The sequence below is a fragment of the Sabethes cyaneus genome, chromosome 1 (genome assembly GCF_943734655.1).
Source record: "Sabethes cyaneus chromosome 1, idSabCyanKW18_F2, whole genome shotgun sequence".
NCBI classification, from domain to species: domain Eukaryota; kingdom Metazoa; phylum Arthropoda; class Insecta; order Diptera; family Culicidae; genus Sabethes; species Sabethes cyaneus.
In genome coordinates, this window is record NC_071353.1 from 21366377 (window position 1) to 21386162 (window position 19786).

The 19786-nt window shown below is 39.4% G+C and overlaps 1 protein-coding gene across 1 annotated transcript in view; it reads right to left on the reverse strand.

Annotated features, from left to right (window-relative positions):
- Positions 1 to 17840, reverse strand: part of LOC128745356 (tachykinin-like peptides receptor 86C) — a 113923-nt gene extending 96083 nt beyond the window's left edge. The window contains exons 1-2 of the mRNA XM_053842402.1: positions 17647 to 17840; positions 9875 to 10020 (exon numbers count right to left, since the gene is read on the reverse strand). Of these exons, the coding sequence (XP_053698377.1) occupies positions 9875 to 10020; positions 17647 to 17840 (340 nt within the window). The remainder of the gene's footprint in view (positions 1 to 9874; positions 10021 to 17646) is intronic.
- Between the last annotated feature and the right edge of the window lie 1946 nt (positions 17841 to 19786).

Genomic DNA, 19786 nt, shown 5'->3' on the forward strand with positions numbered 1-19786 from the left:
ATTTAGCATTTACCACATTAGGATCAAAGGAACACTCTTCACCACCCACTGATTTACCAACTCCAAGCTGCTTTAACTTTTTCCAAAGGCTGGTTGGAGACTCGTCAGAAGCAAGATTAGCACTAAGGTGTTCGATTTTAGCTCTTCGTATAAGTGTGTTAGCTCTATTCCGTAATTGCTTATAAACCATTTTTTTCCGGTCCTTGCTAACTATGGGTGCAATTTTCCAGTCCTTGTATGCCATGTCCCTCTCCACTATAGCTTTCCGGATATCCTCGTTAAACCAAGTATTATAGACCTGGCGGCGACGAACTGTCCGCAATGGAATACAAGTATCGTGGATGGATGATAAACTTCTATTAAAGAAATCTACAGTTTGGTTGACGTCAGTTAACGAGTAGAAGGTATTCCAAGGAATGTCATTTACTCTCCGGGACACTTCATTTGCATTGAAATTCATATAATCACGGTAAGTAATCCCATTAAGCCGACTGTTTGCAAAGACATCAATATCAAAGGAGCAAAATATCAAGTCATGTTTTGAGAATCCAGAAACATCAACTTGATGGACAGCAGTACACAGGTCCGGACGATTCGTGATCAGCAAGTCTAACTGTGAGCAACCATTGTCGTAGAAGTAAGTCGGTTCGGTCCCTACGACCTCCAACGAATAGGATGTGACGAATTCTTCCAAGCGTTCCCGCCTTGCGCTCCTTCGCAACCAATCAGTGTTTAAATCTCCAACAATAACGCAATGTTCATAAGATGCAAAAATCGTAGCACACTCATTCGCCAAAAAATCAGACACATCATTTTCTGGTGGATTGTATATCGCCGCTAATAGTACTACATTGTTATTAATGTTAAGCTCAACTGCTAAACACTCAGTCTTGTAATTGGAGCCATCATTTACTGCCGAAGTGTAAACCGTTCTGTGAGGAATATTATCACGGATGTAAATAATAATACCACCACCTCTTCTGTAAACACGATCGTTACGGATAGAGCGATAGCCTGGTATGGACACTGCTTGATTAGAGATCGAATTACTTAGCCACGTTTCCGTAAAACACGCGACCGTGATCTTAGAGTTAATAAGCAGAAGCTTGATTTCTTCAAATTTACAAAACCGCCGGGCACAAAGGCTCTGAACGTTAGCATGGCACAGGTTCAGCTTACGATCATTGAGACTAGTATCCATCACAATTCTAGGTATAGTGTGCTGTGAGAGTGTGGAACTTGTTTGTGTTGACATCATGTTTTGTAAGGGAAGCAATGTATATAAATAAGCTGCCTAATACTAGTACTATTTCTAATTCTACACATTGTGTTACAATCTTCTTAGTCACAAAAAAATCAAATCAGTACACTAATCAAACAGTAAAAAACATACATTACATTGACGTCAGTTGCTCAATAGATGCTATAGGAATGGCAGGTCCACCAGCTGCAGTCTTCACTTGCACCGTACCCAGTTTAGTCGAAACGCCAGCCAACTTATTCTCTCGAAGTAGTTTTAACGCAGCACGCTTAATTGCCCTCGCTTTCACGGTGAGATTCTCGTTTATGTATATGCGACGATCTGAAGATATCCCGATGTGATTCAGCTTCAAATCTCGCTTCACCAGATACAGTGAATAAAACTCGTCCCTCAAAAAAGCAGCAGTAAATTGCAATACGATTAAACATTTGCCACCATCGGAGAGTCTGCCAGAATGTAAACGCTTGCAGTGAACATGGGGCAGCTTGTCCTCGTCGAAATCAATCGCTTTGGCTATACCACGTAGATAGGATTGCAGATTTTCATTTGTGAGATACGGAATTCCAGCGGCAATTAGCTCTGATCTATTCTCAAAGCGGCGAATATCTTCGGCAACACTGTCGATGCGAGTATTGGTAACATTCACAGTTTGTGTAAGACTTTTATGCTCGCTATCACAAGACGTCTTAAGCATATTTATATCGTGCTTAATAACATCAATCTGTTGTTGAAATTCTTCCTGCATATCGTTCAATTTCTCATTTAGCTCAGCCTTGAATGAATCAATTTTCATATTCGTTTCATCAAACCGTTTCAGCAGCATTTCAACTGCACTATCGAGGGTGTAAACAGAAGCAGCCGCTGGGCTCGTATCAGCTCTCTGGCGCTTAGTTTTGCGTTCATTACTCATTGCACGTCTGCCGGCTGTATAGATACAACAGTAGATCACAACAGAACAATAGCCTCACGTCGACGACAATAGATGTTGAGCAGCCGAAATTTTAGCACGACAGAAAGTCACGGTTTGAAGCGGGCAGCTAGAGATAATACTGCAGAGTGTCACGAAGTGCGTTAACTTTTTCTGGTATGAAATTCGTAGCCCACGGATTAGAAAATGTATGTTTTTTCCGTTTATCAAACGAGCTGATTATTCGTTGCCAATGTTTACCTTTGACATAGTTGCCAGAACCCAGAAATGCCAGAAATGGACAACTGCTAGTGTGGGTAAGATGGTCAGTGAACATATTATAATAAAATTGTTGATTTTGCCTCTTAGTGATATCTCAAGCATATAAATGAAAATTTAACCGGCAAACGTGAACTTCAAACAAATTAGCAGCGGCCAGGCATGAAACAGTTTTTGGAATGCTTATTCATATTGCCACTGCCAAACAACTTTCTATTGGCTGCCTCTAGTGGGAGGGGGTGGACTGCCCCCTTCATTTTTTGCACGCTACACCACCATATTTTACGTATTCAATTTGTTAAGGGTCAAAAATAATAATATGCGCTCAGTTGGGGCGATTTACAATACCTGTCCATCTTACCCCCACGCATTGTCCGTTTCACCCGCAGCACTAAAAAAGTTCCTTTTTTCGGACCATTTTTAAAACTCAAAATACACATTGAAAAACATTTTTTGTTAAATATTTCACTAGCTGCTTTTGAAAACAATATGTTGAACTGAAGTAAACTGTATTTAGGTTTTATAAATCATAAGTTCTCTGTATTATATTAGCTGTTCTTCTTAACCTGTTCGTCTTACCCACAGTTCCCCTATAAAATTGTTGTTCTAACGAAAATTAGTGGTAAAACGTCGTTCCCTTCCATCATCCAAAACGTCGCAATCGTATTACGTCGGCAAATTATTTCAGAACATCCTTGACTATTTATTTACCTTCCGATTTGGCTTCGCGATTATGTCACGGCACAACCTGTGCCTTAAAACTTCACCATCCAGCTCTCGTCTTTGCCTTCTGCATGGGTATAGGATTGCAAAACTTCTGCCATTTTCGTCGCGTCCCCTCGTCACAACACGTCTTTGCTTTTCTACCACCGTCAGGTTTCCAGTTGACGATCAAACGTTCTCTAAATCGTTTCAGGACATTACACAGCGGATTTGAAATAATTCAACAATTTAAGCCAACTCGCCCATTGAGCGCCTAATTGAAACATCAATAAGTAAGGTACCATTTACAAACGAAATAGTAGAAATTAAAATTAAATAGGTATTCAGTCATACGAAGAGGTGAAAAAATGTTTCATTACGTAACTCTGAGAAAAATGAGTTTCAACTTTTCAAATCATAACGTTTCAAATAAGTAGGTCCAGTTACGTTGCGGCTTTTCGTATTAAATTCAACTTCATCATCTAACCGCCCGCTAGCGTGGTGATGCCGGATGTTGGCAGTTTATCGAAACAGCAGGTCGAACAGGAAAATTTAATTAATTTTCTGAGCCCGACTGGTCGGTTCCAAATCGCCTCCTCATCGCATCAGGAACGTTAACAATTTTCAGGTTTCGAAATATTTCGTTTTCAACGGTTTTTAGGTCATTTTGTGTTGATGCCATTAGCAGCAAGTGACATTGTGGTACGCAATGCAGTTTTTCACCTAGAATCGAGTATTATCAGACACAAGCTTGGAAGTGATCATAATAATACAGGCAATAGGTAATTTATCGCAAACCAAAAAAAAAAGTTAATTCAATGCATTATATCCGGAAATTCGAGGCAACTGAACGATAATTATCAAAATAACTTAATACGTACACAAATTCAATCACAATCACAACTTCTATTTGCGATGTGTCACGAAATAATTTATGCAGTTTAACTATAAATCGCCACCGCCGACGGTAATTGATTTTTGGAAGGATTGCCCTTTGCGTCTACCAGCGAGAAGATAGACGATTATCGACAGTGTTGGCCGGGGAGCATATGTGTGCGTATATCGAATGGTTAGACTGGAGGGACAATATTAGATAAGAAACTATCTAGAATAAGGTTGTGGTAATAGTTTAATTGCCAAAAACACTCGGGTACCAGCCGACAAAGTGTGGATTGGAGTCCCACTTACCATTGAACTACCCAATATATGTTTGGCCTCGTATCGAAATTTCCCAGTTTCTTTCAATCTACCATTCGCTTCTCACCAAGCGCTCCTCCACTTTACTAAAAAAGCAAAATCCTTGCCAAACAGTTGCGTACTATAGAAACAGTCATCAAGACGTGTCTCGGTCAATATAATAATATCGTAGTCGCACTTGCTTACAGCCAGAAAGAACGGATTGACTTTTATCCGTAATCCCCCTACTACGTACTACGTTGCTAGTTATAACAGCTCCATAGTTAAGCTGAGATACCCGGTGAATAGCAACATGACTCTATGACGAGGGATGCTACAGGGACCATTACTATCACAACGGTACTTGCTTGAGAAAGCCGATCATAGGAACGAAACGACTATGATGGCAGGATCTAATTATATGGTCGACATAACAGCGTCGCTTGACTAAGCCGGGTGGGCTTAGGGTTTGCAGCATACGTTCTGAAGTGCGTTCCGGAAGCTCTGTTCCCCGCACCCACACGCAGGACCGGGACGACTATTGTACGCTGGCGGAAATAGCTGGACTGCGCGGGGGGCAACTCTTTGTTGCATTGGTAAAAATTTGTGAAATTTTAAGCGAAACTAGTTAAGAGTGTAATGTTTACATGTGCACAATTTCGGCACAATCTGTCAAGCGGCTATCGAGATGGCTTCCAAGCAAGAAGTGCTTCGACAAAAAATTATTGGTGCTGTCGTGGAAAATCCAGGCAAATGCCACAGGTGGATGTCAAAGCAGTTGGCAATCGACTTTTTGACCGTGTCCCGCGGCCAAGCTGGTAGCGGAAGAAAAGCAAAGACGACCGACCCCGTGAAGACGAGGAAAGTGAGTAATTATTTCAAGCACAATCCGAACCTTTCGATTCGGGACGTGGCCAAGAAGCAGAGCCGTAGCGTAACATTGTGGCGCCCTTGGCGAAAGCGCGCCTCGTTTCTTAAATCAGTGTTCCTTCCCAGTTTATTATTTTTGATAAGATTTTCAACCACCAATTAGATTATGAACCAGCACTAAATTCTGGACCACATTTTTATTAGATTTTGTAACAAATTTTGGGACAGATTTGGACCACTTTTATCAGATTTTGGACCGAAAACTCTATTTTAGACCCGGACCAATTTCTAGATCTTAGGCACATTTTATCCGACATTTTTTTATCAGATTTCGGAAGGAACAGATTTTGGATCAAGTTTTGACCAGACTCTGGAACTGGACCAAATTATAAGCCAGATTTTGGACCACAATTTTGAACCAGATTCTGGACCTGAAACAGATTGTGAACCTAGCCCCGAGTTTGGACCAGATCTTGGAGCTGTATCAGATCCTAGATCTGATTTTGGGTCACATTTTTATCAGATTTGACCACATTTTGGACCGCATTGTTGATCTGGCAATTTCGAGCCAGACTGAGGACCTTGCTCCGATTTGGGACTACAGCTTTTTAATGGATTTTAGACCAGATTTTTAATAAAATTTGGGTCCAGATTCTAGAGCTGGATTTGGATTTTTGGTCTGATTTTCAGCCGATAACCAAATTTTGGATTAGGGTTTAGGCCAGCTTCTGGACCAGGAACGTATTTTAGACCTGGATTAGATTGCAAACCATATTTTTTATCAAATTTTGATCCAGGTTTTTGTAACAAATTCTGGAACAGATCTGAACTAGATTCTGAACTATATTTTGGACAACATTTTTGATGAGATTTCGGCCACAGATTCTGGACCTGAACCAGATGCTGCACCTCCATCAAATTCTGGGCCAGATTTTGGATCAGGTTTTGGTTAATATTTTGGACCAAATTCTCGACAAGATTTGCACCAAGACCAGATTTTGGGCCTGGACAAGATTCTGGACCACATTTTTCATTAGATTTTAGCCCAGATTATAAACCATATTTTGGACCACATTTTTTATCAGTTCTTGAACCTGGAGCAAATTTTGGGCCACATTTTTAATCAGATTTTAAGCCAGCAACCAGATCTTGGATCAGATTTTAAACCAGTTTCTGGGCCTGGACTTTTCCAATAACAATCAGCTGAAAAGAACATGTGAATTATTTTGAGTCTATACTGGGTTGTTTCCAAGATATGAGGGAGTGAATAGAAGGAATTATTTGTCGTCTCTATAGAAAGGGCGATTCGCTCGACTGCTGCCACTATCTCAATATAACGCACATAAATGTCATCTATAGGGTATTTTCCAGATCCTATAACGTTGGCAGTCAGCGACAGTACAAGATTTCGTATAAAATAATCAAATGGGCTTCAGTACGCTCGCACCACTACGGACCAAATTTTTTCATTATCCGACAGACCTTGGAGAAATGTCGGGCATACAACGTGCCCTCGCATCTCTAAAGGTATCAGAGCTGTATACGATACAGTCCATCGAAACCATCTAAGGCAGATTATGCTTAAACACGTTTTTCCGGACAAACCAAAGCGACTGAACAGAGCGACCACACATTGAATCAAATGATATATTTTGTGCGCGTCTTTTCCGTCTTTTCGATGCCTATCGTAACCTATGCCTAACGTCCGTATGCCTAATTGGGATACGGTAGTTCAAAATAGATGGGCCCTTGCAACGTTCGAGCGGAAGGTGCTGTGGACGATACTTGATGGAGTACAAACTGAAAGCGGGGAGTGACGAAGGCATACAATCATGAGCTACATACACTGCTTGGAGACATTCCCATTGTACATCTAGCAAAAGTCGGTTGTTTACGACGGGCCGAACTTGTCTCGTCGTAAAAATTCCAGATGGCATTCTTTACAGCAAAAACTTCGTTAACTTCAACGAGAGTGACTTTTAGAATTATTGCATATTAGCATGTAACAATAAGCCTTCAAATTGTAAGCATTTTCCACCAAAAATGTTGAATCACCAATCGCCATATTTAATTTCAAAACTGCGTTTAACTTCGACCATTGGCTTTTCCGAAAAATATCACGATTAACGCAAAAATTGTCTTTCAAAAAAATTCTTGAAAAATCGTAAACTGAAAATTTCAAACAACTGAGTATGTTAGCATTTATCAAATTAGCAATACAGGGATACCTCGATATAAGACAACCTCGTTATAAAACAACCTCGATATAAGACAATTCGATATAAGACAATTTTTGTCTTATATCGAACAAATCCCTTTGACATAGCTGGTAACGATACCAGAGCTAATTTTCCATTCCAAAATCGGCGCCATGAAGATGTTCATTATTTCAAAATAACCCCTAAATTTGCGAAAAACTAATAGTTCAAACAATAATTAATAGTTCAAAAAACGTAAACACACAACACAGAGTAAAATTGGCAACCATGTTTCGATATAAGACAATTTCGATATAACACAACATTTTGAAATTATAAATTGTCTTATATCGAGGTATCCCTGAAACGAGTCGACTTTTTAAAATTTAGTTAAATAACATCTAACAAAAGTTATAAAATATCTAAATAATATGAACAAAAGCGACTTTTACTCCTACCGTGAGAAGATATTCACTAGAGTTTTGAAAGCAAAATTATTTATTCACGAAGAAGTATAATTCCAGCTCTTCACGCTAAATATTGGAAACTTCTCGAGTTGCCCTTTCCATTTGAGTGTAACCGCAAAAAGTCATGGGATCGACATATTTTCAAACCAAGTTGAGCTCAATTGTCATTGTTCCAGCTTCACAATCAGACGAGAATGCTGATTCGATGCGGAAACTTGAGTTGGGTCAGGCTTTTTCCGGCTCTGAAAACAACAATCGAATTAGCCCGACATTATTTATTAAATTATACGTCCAGCGGCGCAACGGCGCCAAACACTTTGCGGGCGAGAAAAGGGTGACAACTCCACTCCATCCAGACCCGGTTTATAAATGTCCGATTTCGGGGACCGTAATTAATGGATGATGTGGGATAAAAACCGTAAAGTTTTTAACCCAACCGCCTGGCACAAATACCGAAAAGAAAGCCAGTTTAGTTCAGTTGTTTCTCTAAAATGTTCTGAAAGAATTATAGATGTTTCAGCATTTCAATGCAATCATAATTCTTGCATAAACTAGAAGATAGCAGCACTGCACAGATTAGGACTTTATCACCTCATTTCGTCATTTCGCCAGCACGTCATTTTTAACTTCAAATCATATTTTGCCGTCACATGGACCAATTCCGAATCGCTTTGATATCAAGCAGCCCTCTTTTGACTTGCATTTTAAAAACGACTTTCCGACGACACGTTTTTGCCATTTATTGTTAAGTTGAAAATGCGTGTAATATTCCATAAATTCCTGCATATGGCATTCTACGAACATACAATTTCTGCTCTCGCTGCGTAGATTTATTACATATCCGCACACAATGCTAATGATCCTGGCATATTGACTGCGCTAGCAAATTGACTCGACAAAATGGATTCACATATGTGACTCGTCTCGAACGAGCTATGCTAACATTAGCGTTTGTTTGCAAATGACTGTGTTTTTGACGCTGATGCTATGCGAGGATTTTTCAGATTTCACGTTCGGGTGAGCCCGTATTAATGCACGAATACATCGGAAGCCGTTATTGCTCATAAAGGATACTTAGACCAGATTACAAAATAAACATTGCAAATTGCGTAACAGAAGTTCAACCGACTACGAAACGGGAACGCTCATTCATTAATATTCATAAGTTTCCTTAAATGGCAAAGGACTTCCCACGAAAGCAGCTGCCATCAGCTGCACCTGCTTCTGCTCCTGCTACAGAATGGTTTCCAAAAATAAACAAAGGCAGTTTCTTCCCGTTCTTTCTCGCCGCTCAGCCTATGAGAAAGCGAGTACCAAGCTAAAATGGCTTAATGTAACAGATTTACCCCGGAGACAGGTCGTTAAATTAAAATGTAGTTTCGCTTACACGAATAACTTCTTGCACCAGAAGGTGTTCCAGTGTGTATCATAAATTTCCGATTGATTCTTATACGGAAGCCGCTACCTTGCTGCTATCCAATTAAAAGCGCTTAGGACCGGCTAAGCACACAGCTTTAACTAGCTGGGGTAAAGTTTGACTGAACATTAGCCTTCTGTCTAACCATCCATTCAAATCGTTAGAAAATTTACACTGTCGATGGCAAAGCACCCTGCAGCTATTTAATATTAGCAGGTACAAATATTGAAACAACTTTGCTGAGCTTTTCAACTAAAAACAACGACCAAATCCCTTTATTCTATGCGCTGGATTTGAGTAAATTACGGTTGGTGAAATACTTGTGAAAACCTTCGACTGGTACCCACTTCGTAATCGTGAAAAAAATAGATTTCTAGAAATTTGCAAATGTGTCTTCAAAATGCAATTTCGATCCCATCACTTGCACAGTCTACCGGCTTGAGACAAGAAGAAATCAATTCAGGATAAACACCTAAGGGACGTGACAATCGCATTGAACATTTCTGTCGAGCCACCGACAGTCGGGTGCAGTGTCGAGATGAAATATTTAAATATATGTAAAACGATCGGAACCGACAGCGCAGAGAGTGCACTCACCTAAAACGATCCACAGCACGATACAGTTCCCGGTGATGGCCACCAGTAGCATTGCACCGAACACCACTCCCCAGGCCATCTTCTGCTGCCAGGGTAGCTCGTAGGGACTCTTCGTCGACGGGAACAGGCACTCGGTGATGAACTCCCTGCGAAACAACAGAACGAGATGGTGCAAAAGAAAGAAAAAAATATGTTACAGAATCCAATAACTGATGTACACTATTAGGCATATTACGGAGTGGCAGGATGACTGTATATCAAGAAGAACGTCTTTCAGGCGACGATACGGCATCGGAAGATTAACTGTAATTTATGGATGTCCGCCCGGTTTCGGGCGGATTATTCCGACTTTTACTCTATATTCACCCAGCGTCTGGGAAAAAGTTTGTGCCATTCATTCAAACATGTTTTTTCTTCAAAATCCCTATACTATCATGTTCGTGTGTTTCCTCAGAGGATAGTATTAAATTCCACACATTTTTCATCATGTTTGCGGATAAACTTTCCAATCCAACTGCTGCGCCGGAATAAATTTTGTCAAATGATTCTGTTTTTGGCTTTTCCCGGTGAGGAACCCTGAATGCGCTGAACAGAAGCCATTTAACTGAGTTCCCGACACCGGCACGATCCAATAGGTAACGAGAAATATTTGCTTTGAGCCTGAAGGACAATATTAACAGGAGTATAGTTCAACAAATTGAGGTCATTGGCTTCACCGACTTCGTACTCCCAAATATACCGTTTTCAAAAAGAGCCCCAGGTTGGAAAATTAAATAGCATCCCGCTGTACGATGAATTGTCGTTGTTTGCCTTGCTTAATGCTAGTTGCCTGATCGGATTACCATACATTGCATTGACATCAAACGGGATCAATTCTTTGATGAAGATTGATTGGATCGAGTAAAGTAAATTTCTACCTGTTTGGAATTCACCTGTTTTACTTTTAACAGCGTGTATCCGTAAATCTGATTCAATGGAGACGCATGGTTATTTAAGACAACGCTACTGAACAAAGATTCAGATGGAGCGCATGCCTTCAAACCTGATTAACTTCACTTTACACAATGCAGCTCTGAATATTTCAATGTCGACTTTAGGGGAATGGTTCTGTGCATCAACATTTGATATCGTATTTTATTGAGTCTGTTGGGAAATTGTTTAAGCAAGGTTCTGTTAGAAAAAAAATTCCAGTCTCTTTTTAATTCCAGTAACTTTTTTTAGAGAAAAAAAAGTAATCGCACGCGTGACACCATAAAGCGTGTCTGAATTAATAATTTTTCTAACTTTATTCCAACGGCGCGACATTTTACGTCATCGCATAACTTTTCGCTAGCACCTACGATTCTCTGGTGTCGATGAAGACTTTAAAATTGCTGAACGGCAGACTACAAAATGACACATAAAAAATAAATCGAAAAAGTTGAACCATAAAGGTACGCACTCACGAAATACCAATATGTTGGTCAGAGACGAAGCTAAAAAAGACAGCTTATCCATCATGCAGAGCATGAGCCTGATGCCCAGAAACAAAAACTGCATAGCAAAGAAGAGAATTTCAGTCCGGAAGCTGTATGACTTTGCGTTAACTCTATATGCTGGATGTATCTTGCAGGTCGATGTAACATACGGTGAAACCAATTTTTCATCCGTTTCGTGGAAGTAACCTCTACAGCCTACAGCACGAACGACAGAACAAATTGTAATTACCTAGAAGTTTCGAGAAAATAAATTGGATATTCGGCGAGAATATTTCTCGTTCACCAATTTGTTCGACTCTGTAGCTAAAATCAGTCAATCATTGACTTAAACAGCGAAATTTACATTGAAAACCGTCAAAAAATGTGTTAGTTGCCAATTGTAGAGAGACCTAGACAGTCCGAAAAATCCAATCGAGCAAAACCAGTTCTCAAAAGTAAGTCCAATCAAACAGGAGACTTGTCAAAAAACCGATTAGACAGCCTGTAATAGAGTAACGATTAGGAAGCTTGTAATAGATAGAGATACACCCTCAACAAAACAAAAACAAGTTTATTCCAATACATTGTATAGGCACATAAAATTTGAAAATCGTGGTTTTCCAGGAGCGGCGTTTTATTCCGCTAAAGTTGTTCCACGCCGCACTGGAATGCTTATGTGTATGATCGTTTTTCGGCCACTTGCCGTGGTCGGATCATTGGAAAATTAGTATCAAAATAAGCGGAAAAGACTGCAGAATCAAAATCTGAAATAAAAAATAATGTTTTTTTTTAAGTTTTAGACGTTTATGTCCCCTTAACAATAAATCGACAATAGCAGCGTACCTGTTTGTGATACGACCAATAACTGCAGTAAAATTATTCAGAAAAAAGAATTATAGATCTAGATTGCATAAAGGTAATTTATTCCAAATATCTGTTAATCACAGAATAATCTGTGCATTTGGCAATACTGGCATACGCAGCTGCACTGTTGCTAGAATATTTGTTCAGTTGGCCACTCTCTAAATCGCTCTAGCCAATTCGAAATCAATACAGAAGGATTCAAATTACGACATGATTCGATTTTTAACGAAAATATTCCCTTTCTGGCATATTTTTTTAGCTAAAACATCAATATATTTTTGAATTATGATGATGATGATCATGATGATTTATTTATTTATCTATTTATCTATCTTCTTCTTCTATACACAGGGTATTAGGTAGCTTAGTGCAGATATTTCAGGAGGCGATAGAGGACTACATTTGACAAAAAGTCTTTCTACGCATATGGTAAAATCTCAATCGTTACTTTATTAAACATTTATAGTTTTCGGTTCTTAGTTCTGGTACAAAAACTATGCTAGCTAGCTCAGTTCTGTTTCTTTCATTTGAAAGCTGAGAAAATTTTGTTCTGAAAATTAGCAGGATGGTATTTACAGCACGCTACTAAATTCGGCATAGATTACCTTTTTTGCTGCGCTTTCGCAAATAAATACTTTACCGCTTTATAACAATACTGAAACGAATGTAGCACTCATAGACTTTAATGTGTTATAACTATTTTATATAAAAATGGGTCATTCCATGCCATGCCGAAAAGTTCAAACGTGTAATCGACCTTCACGGATTTGAACCAAATTTTGCCAGATTGTTCGTTTTCGGTCAGAAAGTAAAAATCCAAAATTTGGTACGGATCGAACATTCCCTCGATTAATGGGAGCGCCTCCAGTTTTAAGAAAAATACCCGATTTTGTCAAAATCTCTTTTATTCTTTTGCTTATATCTCCGGAAATATTAAGTATAGAAAGACACTATTTTCACATTTTCAAAGGAAATCATCCAAGGAATTCGAAAAAGATATTATTTTTGAGCACCAGACATTTTTAAACTCAATTTGAAAACTAAATTTACATTTTTCTCTCAATGAAGACAATTTTATCTCAAAAATTTCAACTTCATCGTGTTCCGCAAATTTTTTTACATAAGAATCACTCATCGCCCCGAGGTATTCTTTGCCGATCCCGAGATACAGCGTTTTAAAGCAAGCAATTCATGTCTATTAGCGAGATGAAAACCAGTCTACAAGGGTATGATCAAACAACTAACGTATATTTTACGCCTTTTTGAAGTAACATTTCCTCATCTAGTGCTATAAATCAAACGAAAAACTGAAAAGCTGGCAAGACTGCTATATATTGTATAAATGCTTTCCCGATATGGCAAAGTAGTTTTACAATGCGTAGAGAATCACTGCTTAAAAAAAGTTATTTTGCTCTTAGTTTTACCATGCAGGCTTTTTCGTCCTGCTGGATATAGTAAACAACACAGACACCACCATAGAAAACGGGCATAAAATAGCCGCAGCAACTTCATCATTTCTCGCGACTTTAACTTAAATTCAGTAGTGTTTCATTAAGACCAAAATGCACTGCGATATTCAGTAAATGGTACTCTATCAATTGGTAAAAAAATCTTGTCTCGAATAGATATAGTTTCAACGTAATTCCTAAATATTGTTCAGGCTGCCGCTTAATGGACTGAAAATACTCTCCCGTACCGTACCGTTCCCTACTTCTTGAAATTTAGTAACTTTTTGGAAGCAAAAAGCTTTGAAAGAAGTGTTTCTTATGGCGTTTCTATCGAATTTCTCCTAAAAATGTGTGATAAAACTTATTGCTTTTATTCACCAATTTAAAGCTCGAGTACCGTCCTCCACTTCGTTCATTGACTAAAACGCCTATCTCTTTTAATTTCATCAACATTTAATTTTAAACGTATCGTGTTAGGTGTTGAATTATTATCCGAAAACTGTAAAAATTCATACATCACGCATAGCACACTAGATCACCGCGTGCGACGGACAAGGTTAGACGCATATGGCAAACATATGGAAACGAAACTAACTTCTCGGGTCTTTCTGAGACGATTCTGAAAACCTAATGCAAGTATGTGAACACAAATCCAGGAGTGTTCGTTTTGTTACACAAAGATTTTCATTCAAAGACATCTGAGACAACGCACCGTCACCTCCGAGAAGCATCATTGTTTTCAATGGCTTCGAGGGGAGCACATCAGCAAGTCGCATCAGCGATTGACCATAAAGTTTTGCGGATCGTGGGATATGATCTCAAATCAAACACAAGGCAAATTGCGACACAGCCACATGTCACCCTGGAGGTGTCGAGCGTGCTGAACCGGATGAACATGCATCCTTTTGGTCTTGTTCTTGGACTTGGTCTTGGTCTTGGACTTGGTCTTGGTCTTGGTCTTGGTCTTGGTTTTGGTTTTGGTCTTGGTCTTGGTCTTGGTCTTGGTCTTGGTCTTGGTCTTGGTCTTGGTCTTGGTCTTGGTCTTGGTCTTGGTCTTGGTCTTGGTCTTGGTCTTGGTCTTGGTCTTGGTCTTGGTCTTGGTCTTGGTCTTGGTCTTGGTCTTGGTCTTGGTCTTGGTCTTGGTCTTGGTCTTGGTCTTGGTCTTGGTCTTGGTCTTGGTCTTGGTCTTGGTCTTGGTCTTGGTCTTGGTCTTGGTCTTGGTCTTGGTCTTGGTCTTGGTCTTGGTCTTGGTCTTGGTCTTGGTCTTGGTCTTGGTCTTGGTCTTGGTCTTGGTCTTGGTCTTGGTCTTGGTCTTGGTCTTGGTCTTGGTCTTGGTCTTGGTCTTGGTCTTGGTCTTGGTCTTGGTCTTGGTCTTGGTCTTGGTCTTGGTCTTGGTCTTGGTCTTGGTCTTGGTCTTGGTCTTGGTCTTGGTCTTGGTCTTGGTCTTGGTCTAGGTCTTGGTCTTGGACTTGCTGGAAATTTTCCTGATCGTAGGTATCGTGTATCATTGTGTTTATACCACACATGCAAAATGTACCAAAAAATTATATCCAGCTTTTTACGAGCCATAATGGCGGACGTGTTCGTAATATTTAAACAGCATTTTTGACATTTCCCTAGTACATCGCACGTTTTCTTTCCGCGCGTTCACGGTAAAACTGAAGGAATGTGAGGAAAGAAAACGTGCGATGTATTAGGGAAATGTCAAAAATGCTGTTCAAATATTACGAACACGTCCGGCCGTTATGGCTCGTAAAAAGCTGGATAGAAACTTTCGCTACTTAACCATCAACTTAACTTACGGCCACCGTAATGGGTTACCGGACAAAATATGATATTATATATCATATTGATACCACTAGTACCAAAATCAACTTAGTGTGAGTACCAAAATCATTTGCTATTTTTAACAATATAGTGCTGTAATATATCATCATTACATATGTTCCCTAATAAGCTTCGATTGCAAAATGACCAATCATAGATGCATAGAAGCATGCGATACGACATATAGTTTATTACACACCCACATTTGAACCAAATAAAGCAATAATGAATAAGCAAATCCATCTGACGGCATAACTGATGTGGCGCCTTTTTACTGGGAACATAGAATCTGCATTACATCCGACATCGCTAACAATTGAGCACATAACACTTAGATGCACTGGAAAGCTTTTCTATTGCATCGGAATGCAACCATCCTCTGCAGTTCTCATGAAATATCGGAAACCAGCCAGCAGCATAAATATAAAGACTCACATCGGTAGCCGCAATCAGATGGACTCCGGAAATTGTGTGGTGATGTGCAGCAAACATATATTATTTATACCGGTTACAGGCACTGTCCCCGCCCGGAGGGTCGGCCGCCATTCCGATTTTGTCCAGAGTGTGCGGTTTAATTTCATTCTGACGTCGGGCCGTCAAAGAGAGCCTTTTACCATGAATGTGTATCTCGCCAGCCAGTAGATCAATTCCAGCATCTACCGGAATGCGAAGGGTCGCAAATGGCAGCTCTTTGTTAACTGGATGTCCTTCCGAATACCTATTTGAAAATGGAAACGGACTTTGATGTATGAAACGCGTAACAATACGAATTTATCAGATGGCAACGTGTAGTAGCAAAATAAGGTAGGCCGGTACGTGTATAATAAAACTCCACAGCAGTATTATGCAGTTTGTTGAAAGCTACCTGTTCAAAATCAGGACTTCTTTCAAAAACATCGTGCACACTAACACCCTCTGCTATGCATGTTACAAAGCAATCTTTTGCCGAAGCCGAAAGCTGCCATACTCGAACGCCGCCATGCAGCCATGTTACGAAACTCGCTTTTAAGAAAAATTACGATGGAATTAAAGTAAGAGTCGCATCTGGTTGTCTGTGAACAAAGCTTTGGTTTTGAGGGCCGGATAGTTTCGAGTAAAATATGATTCCAAAAATATATCTTTATTCAAAACCACATTTACCTAAATGTTACTCAAAATGCCTTTGCTTCTGCATTGGAAAAGTTTTCGATTCATAAACTGGGAGAATCATTTCGATTCTAGGATTGAGAAAATTTTAAATTAATTGGAAGTAAAAATGTACCAACTAACAACGTAGAGTGTTACATATTAACGGGAAACTAGCAGTCATTAACTTTTCGTCGGAAAGCCCAATTTCGGAAGCAGTTTTTCGGCACAAAGGCGGGATTCTGTTTACAAAAATGTAAATACTGCATTCTTCTTGCCAATCTGAACACAGCAAATATATTTTCACAAACAGAATTTTTGTTTCAAACAAAAAAACTGCTTTTGAAATTGGCAGAATCGATGACGACTAATTTCACCTTAATATATAAATCCACGAATCCATCATTGTTTCTGGTGAATTGTTAGGAAAATGGTCATTTATCGTGTCATTGCTATTCGCACTCTTGTTAAGATCTTAACTATAGTTATACTGAATCTATTCTCTAATATGTCAAGATTTTAGGTTGTATTGAAATTGAAAACTGCTCTTGAAGATTATATATGATTTGATTGATAAATTTCCAGCAGCCTGCAATTGATAGGATTATACCTAGTTTTGTTTTTTTTAGTGCTCTCAATGCTCGATATCGACGCCATTTTAATCTCGAATGATTGGTTCCGGTGTAATTTTTCACCAACGTTACACAATTCGCCATCTGGTGCATGTGCAAGGAAGGTTTTATTGTTCTCACGTACGACAATTGAACGAACACTCAACGATAAAAAAAATCGCTTTCAACACTGTTACCCCCGTGTCCAGGAACAGGTCGGGCAAACTTTCCGCGAACATGTACGCATTCGCGAATAATTGAGTTAATAAATAATTCCGACGCAAAATTTATTCTCAGTGTTCAGCCTACGAACCCGCAGTAATTAATTTTTTCCAAGAGTTTAATTGCGGGGTCACCAATATCTGACCGTCCATACGTTTCCATCGACTAATCACCATGCATCACCATAGTGACCGGTACGTGTTAAAGCTAATAATTACCTCAATGTCATCGAATCAGTTCCCGTCGACGGTCGGCTTCTGGCCCGCATAATCATCTCCCCCAGCACATCGAGTATTTCGCTCCTGTTAAACTCACCGATCACCGTGGCATTGTATTCCGTTGACCACGGAAACCGCTGAATGCATGTTTGGGTACAGTTGATTAACCGTTCCAGCTCAACCATTTCACTCATTTTGAAACACTAAATTTACACACAGACACATGCACGAGTGCACGCGGAAATACTCCGTGGAATCTTCCCTCGTGCGTTTCACACGTGAGCCTCAAGGCAAATCATCAATCACTTCTCGTTATCACAAATGGCCACAAATAAACTTATTGAGCAAAGTGGTTCCTTTTCCGTCCTGTCTTGCTTCTGATTAATCAAAAAAAAATTGTGAAGCCTCCAAACACCTACCGAACGGCGGGCCCGTTCGCACATCCGGCAACCACTTGCTAGAGCACCGTGCAGCTCCGAAAGCGGAAACCACCGACACGAGCAGATTGATGGGAGCGGAACCGCACGATATGTCCGGAAGAGAAGCTGTGCACTGTTTCTATTACACGCGAAATATGAACACTTCTCCACACAACATTCTTTATGCGGAGGATGATTGGCAATCTGAAAGTAAAATGTGAAGTGATGTGTCAGTTTTTTACGTTATTTTTACAGATTTGCCGCTGGCAGGATTGAAATGATTCGATTTTTATTATTATGATAATAATAGATAGAGCAATATGAATAAAATAACACAGAAAACCAGCTTTACGCGATTTTGTATTCGTATCATGGACATTCTGAAATTGAGAGATTGTCTCCTCATTCCACCTTGGAAAAATGATAGGAATAGTTTTGCTTTTATTTTATCCACTCAAATGAATTGTTTCAGCATTCTCAGCATACCTAGTACTTTACGGTTCTATTCCGTAATAGTTTTAACTTTTATGCAACAACCGGTTGGAATCCTATAGCAACACGGAAGATAAGAATTTACGGGCAGAAGTCGAAGGGAAAGATTTTCGACAAGAAATTTTCTCTCGAAACGCTCCAGCAGCCCTCACCCCCCAGGCATCCGGTATCCGCATTACAAATTGTATATACTGAAGAGCTTCGACCGGGTTGCTCGAATGTCTTGTTGGAATTGATCCAACATTCACAGGATGATACTTAAGCAGAATGTTTGAAGCGGAAATGACATACTGGCAAGTTCAAGACCGTATTGGCTTCGTCGACAATTTACACAACTATTCCTTGCGATCAACAAGGTTGTGTCCAATGGGTTGGAAATGCTTCTGCTTATTAGCGTAACAAGCATTTTTAACAGCAAATTTGAAATTTTGTTCTAATTTGTTTCACTTGAATTTCCCATGCTGCTTGCCATGAACATTACAATGTGCATTCATCGGAAGCTGAATTTTTTGAACTTAGGGTATGTCACTGCTTCGTCGTAATTGTCTAATCCCGTCCTATCCGACACAAATTATTAAAAATATCAACATTTTTATGACACACAATGCAAAACTAGTTATTCCCTAATATTTTAGTTTGTTGTCTATCTATCATACGCGATCAATCAAAGTGAGCTGAGATCTATTTAATGCTTTTTATCATTAAAGAAGTCCTACCAGCCAAATTTCCTACGTTTTTTCGTGGGACGAAGAAGAAAATGTCGACTAATCGTTTTAATTTCCGTCTTTCATAAACGAAAATAACTTACGCAAGGCATTGTCGTTATCCTACAGCCAGGAAAACTTGTCTGACCTTGCAGAAATTTTGCAGAATAACATTTGTCATGCCATCCTACACAAATACATGCGCGTTAGCTTCATAAGCATTGTTGTGATTTTTAGTCCGGACGATGAAAAATTTTGATGGACGGATTTTGAAACGGTACGACGAATTTAAGAAATAAAATCAACTGCGTAATTCCAATAAAATATGCTTTAATAATCCCTTCTCAGTGATTTCAAAGTTCACGCATCGGAAGGTAAGTGTGTTTTAGTCAAATCACCACAAGAACTTTTGGAGTATTCATTAAATCCATCCAACAAATGATGAAAATTAGAATGACCTTACTTACTACGACGGGAATTAGAAATAAACCCTATGTTCGTCAATACTGAAATTAGTAAAGCCAT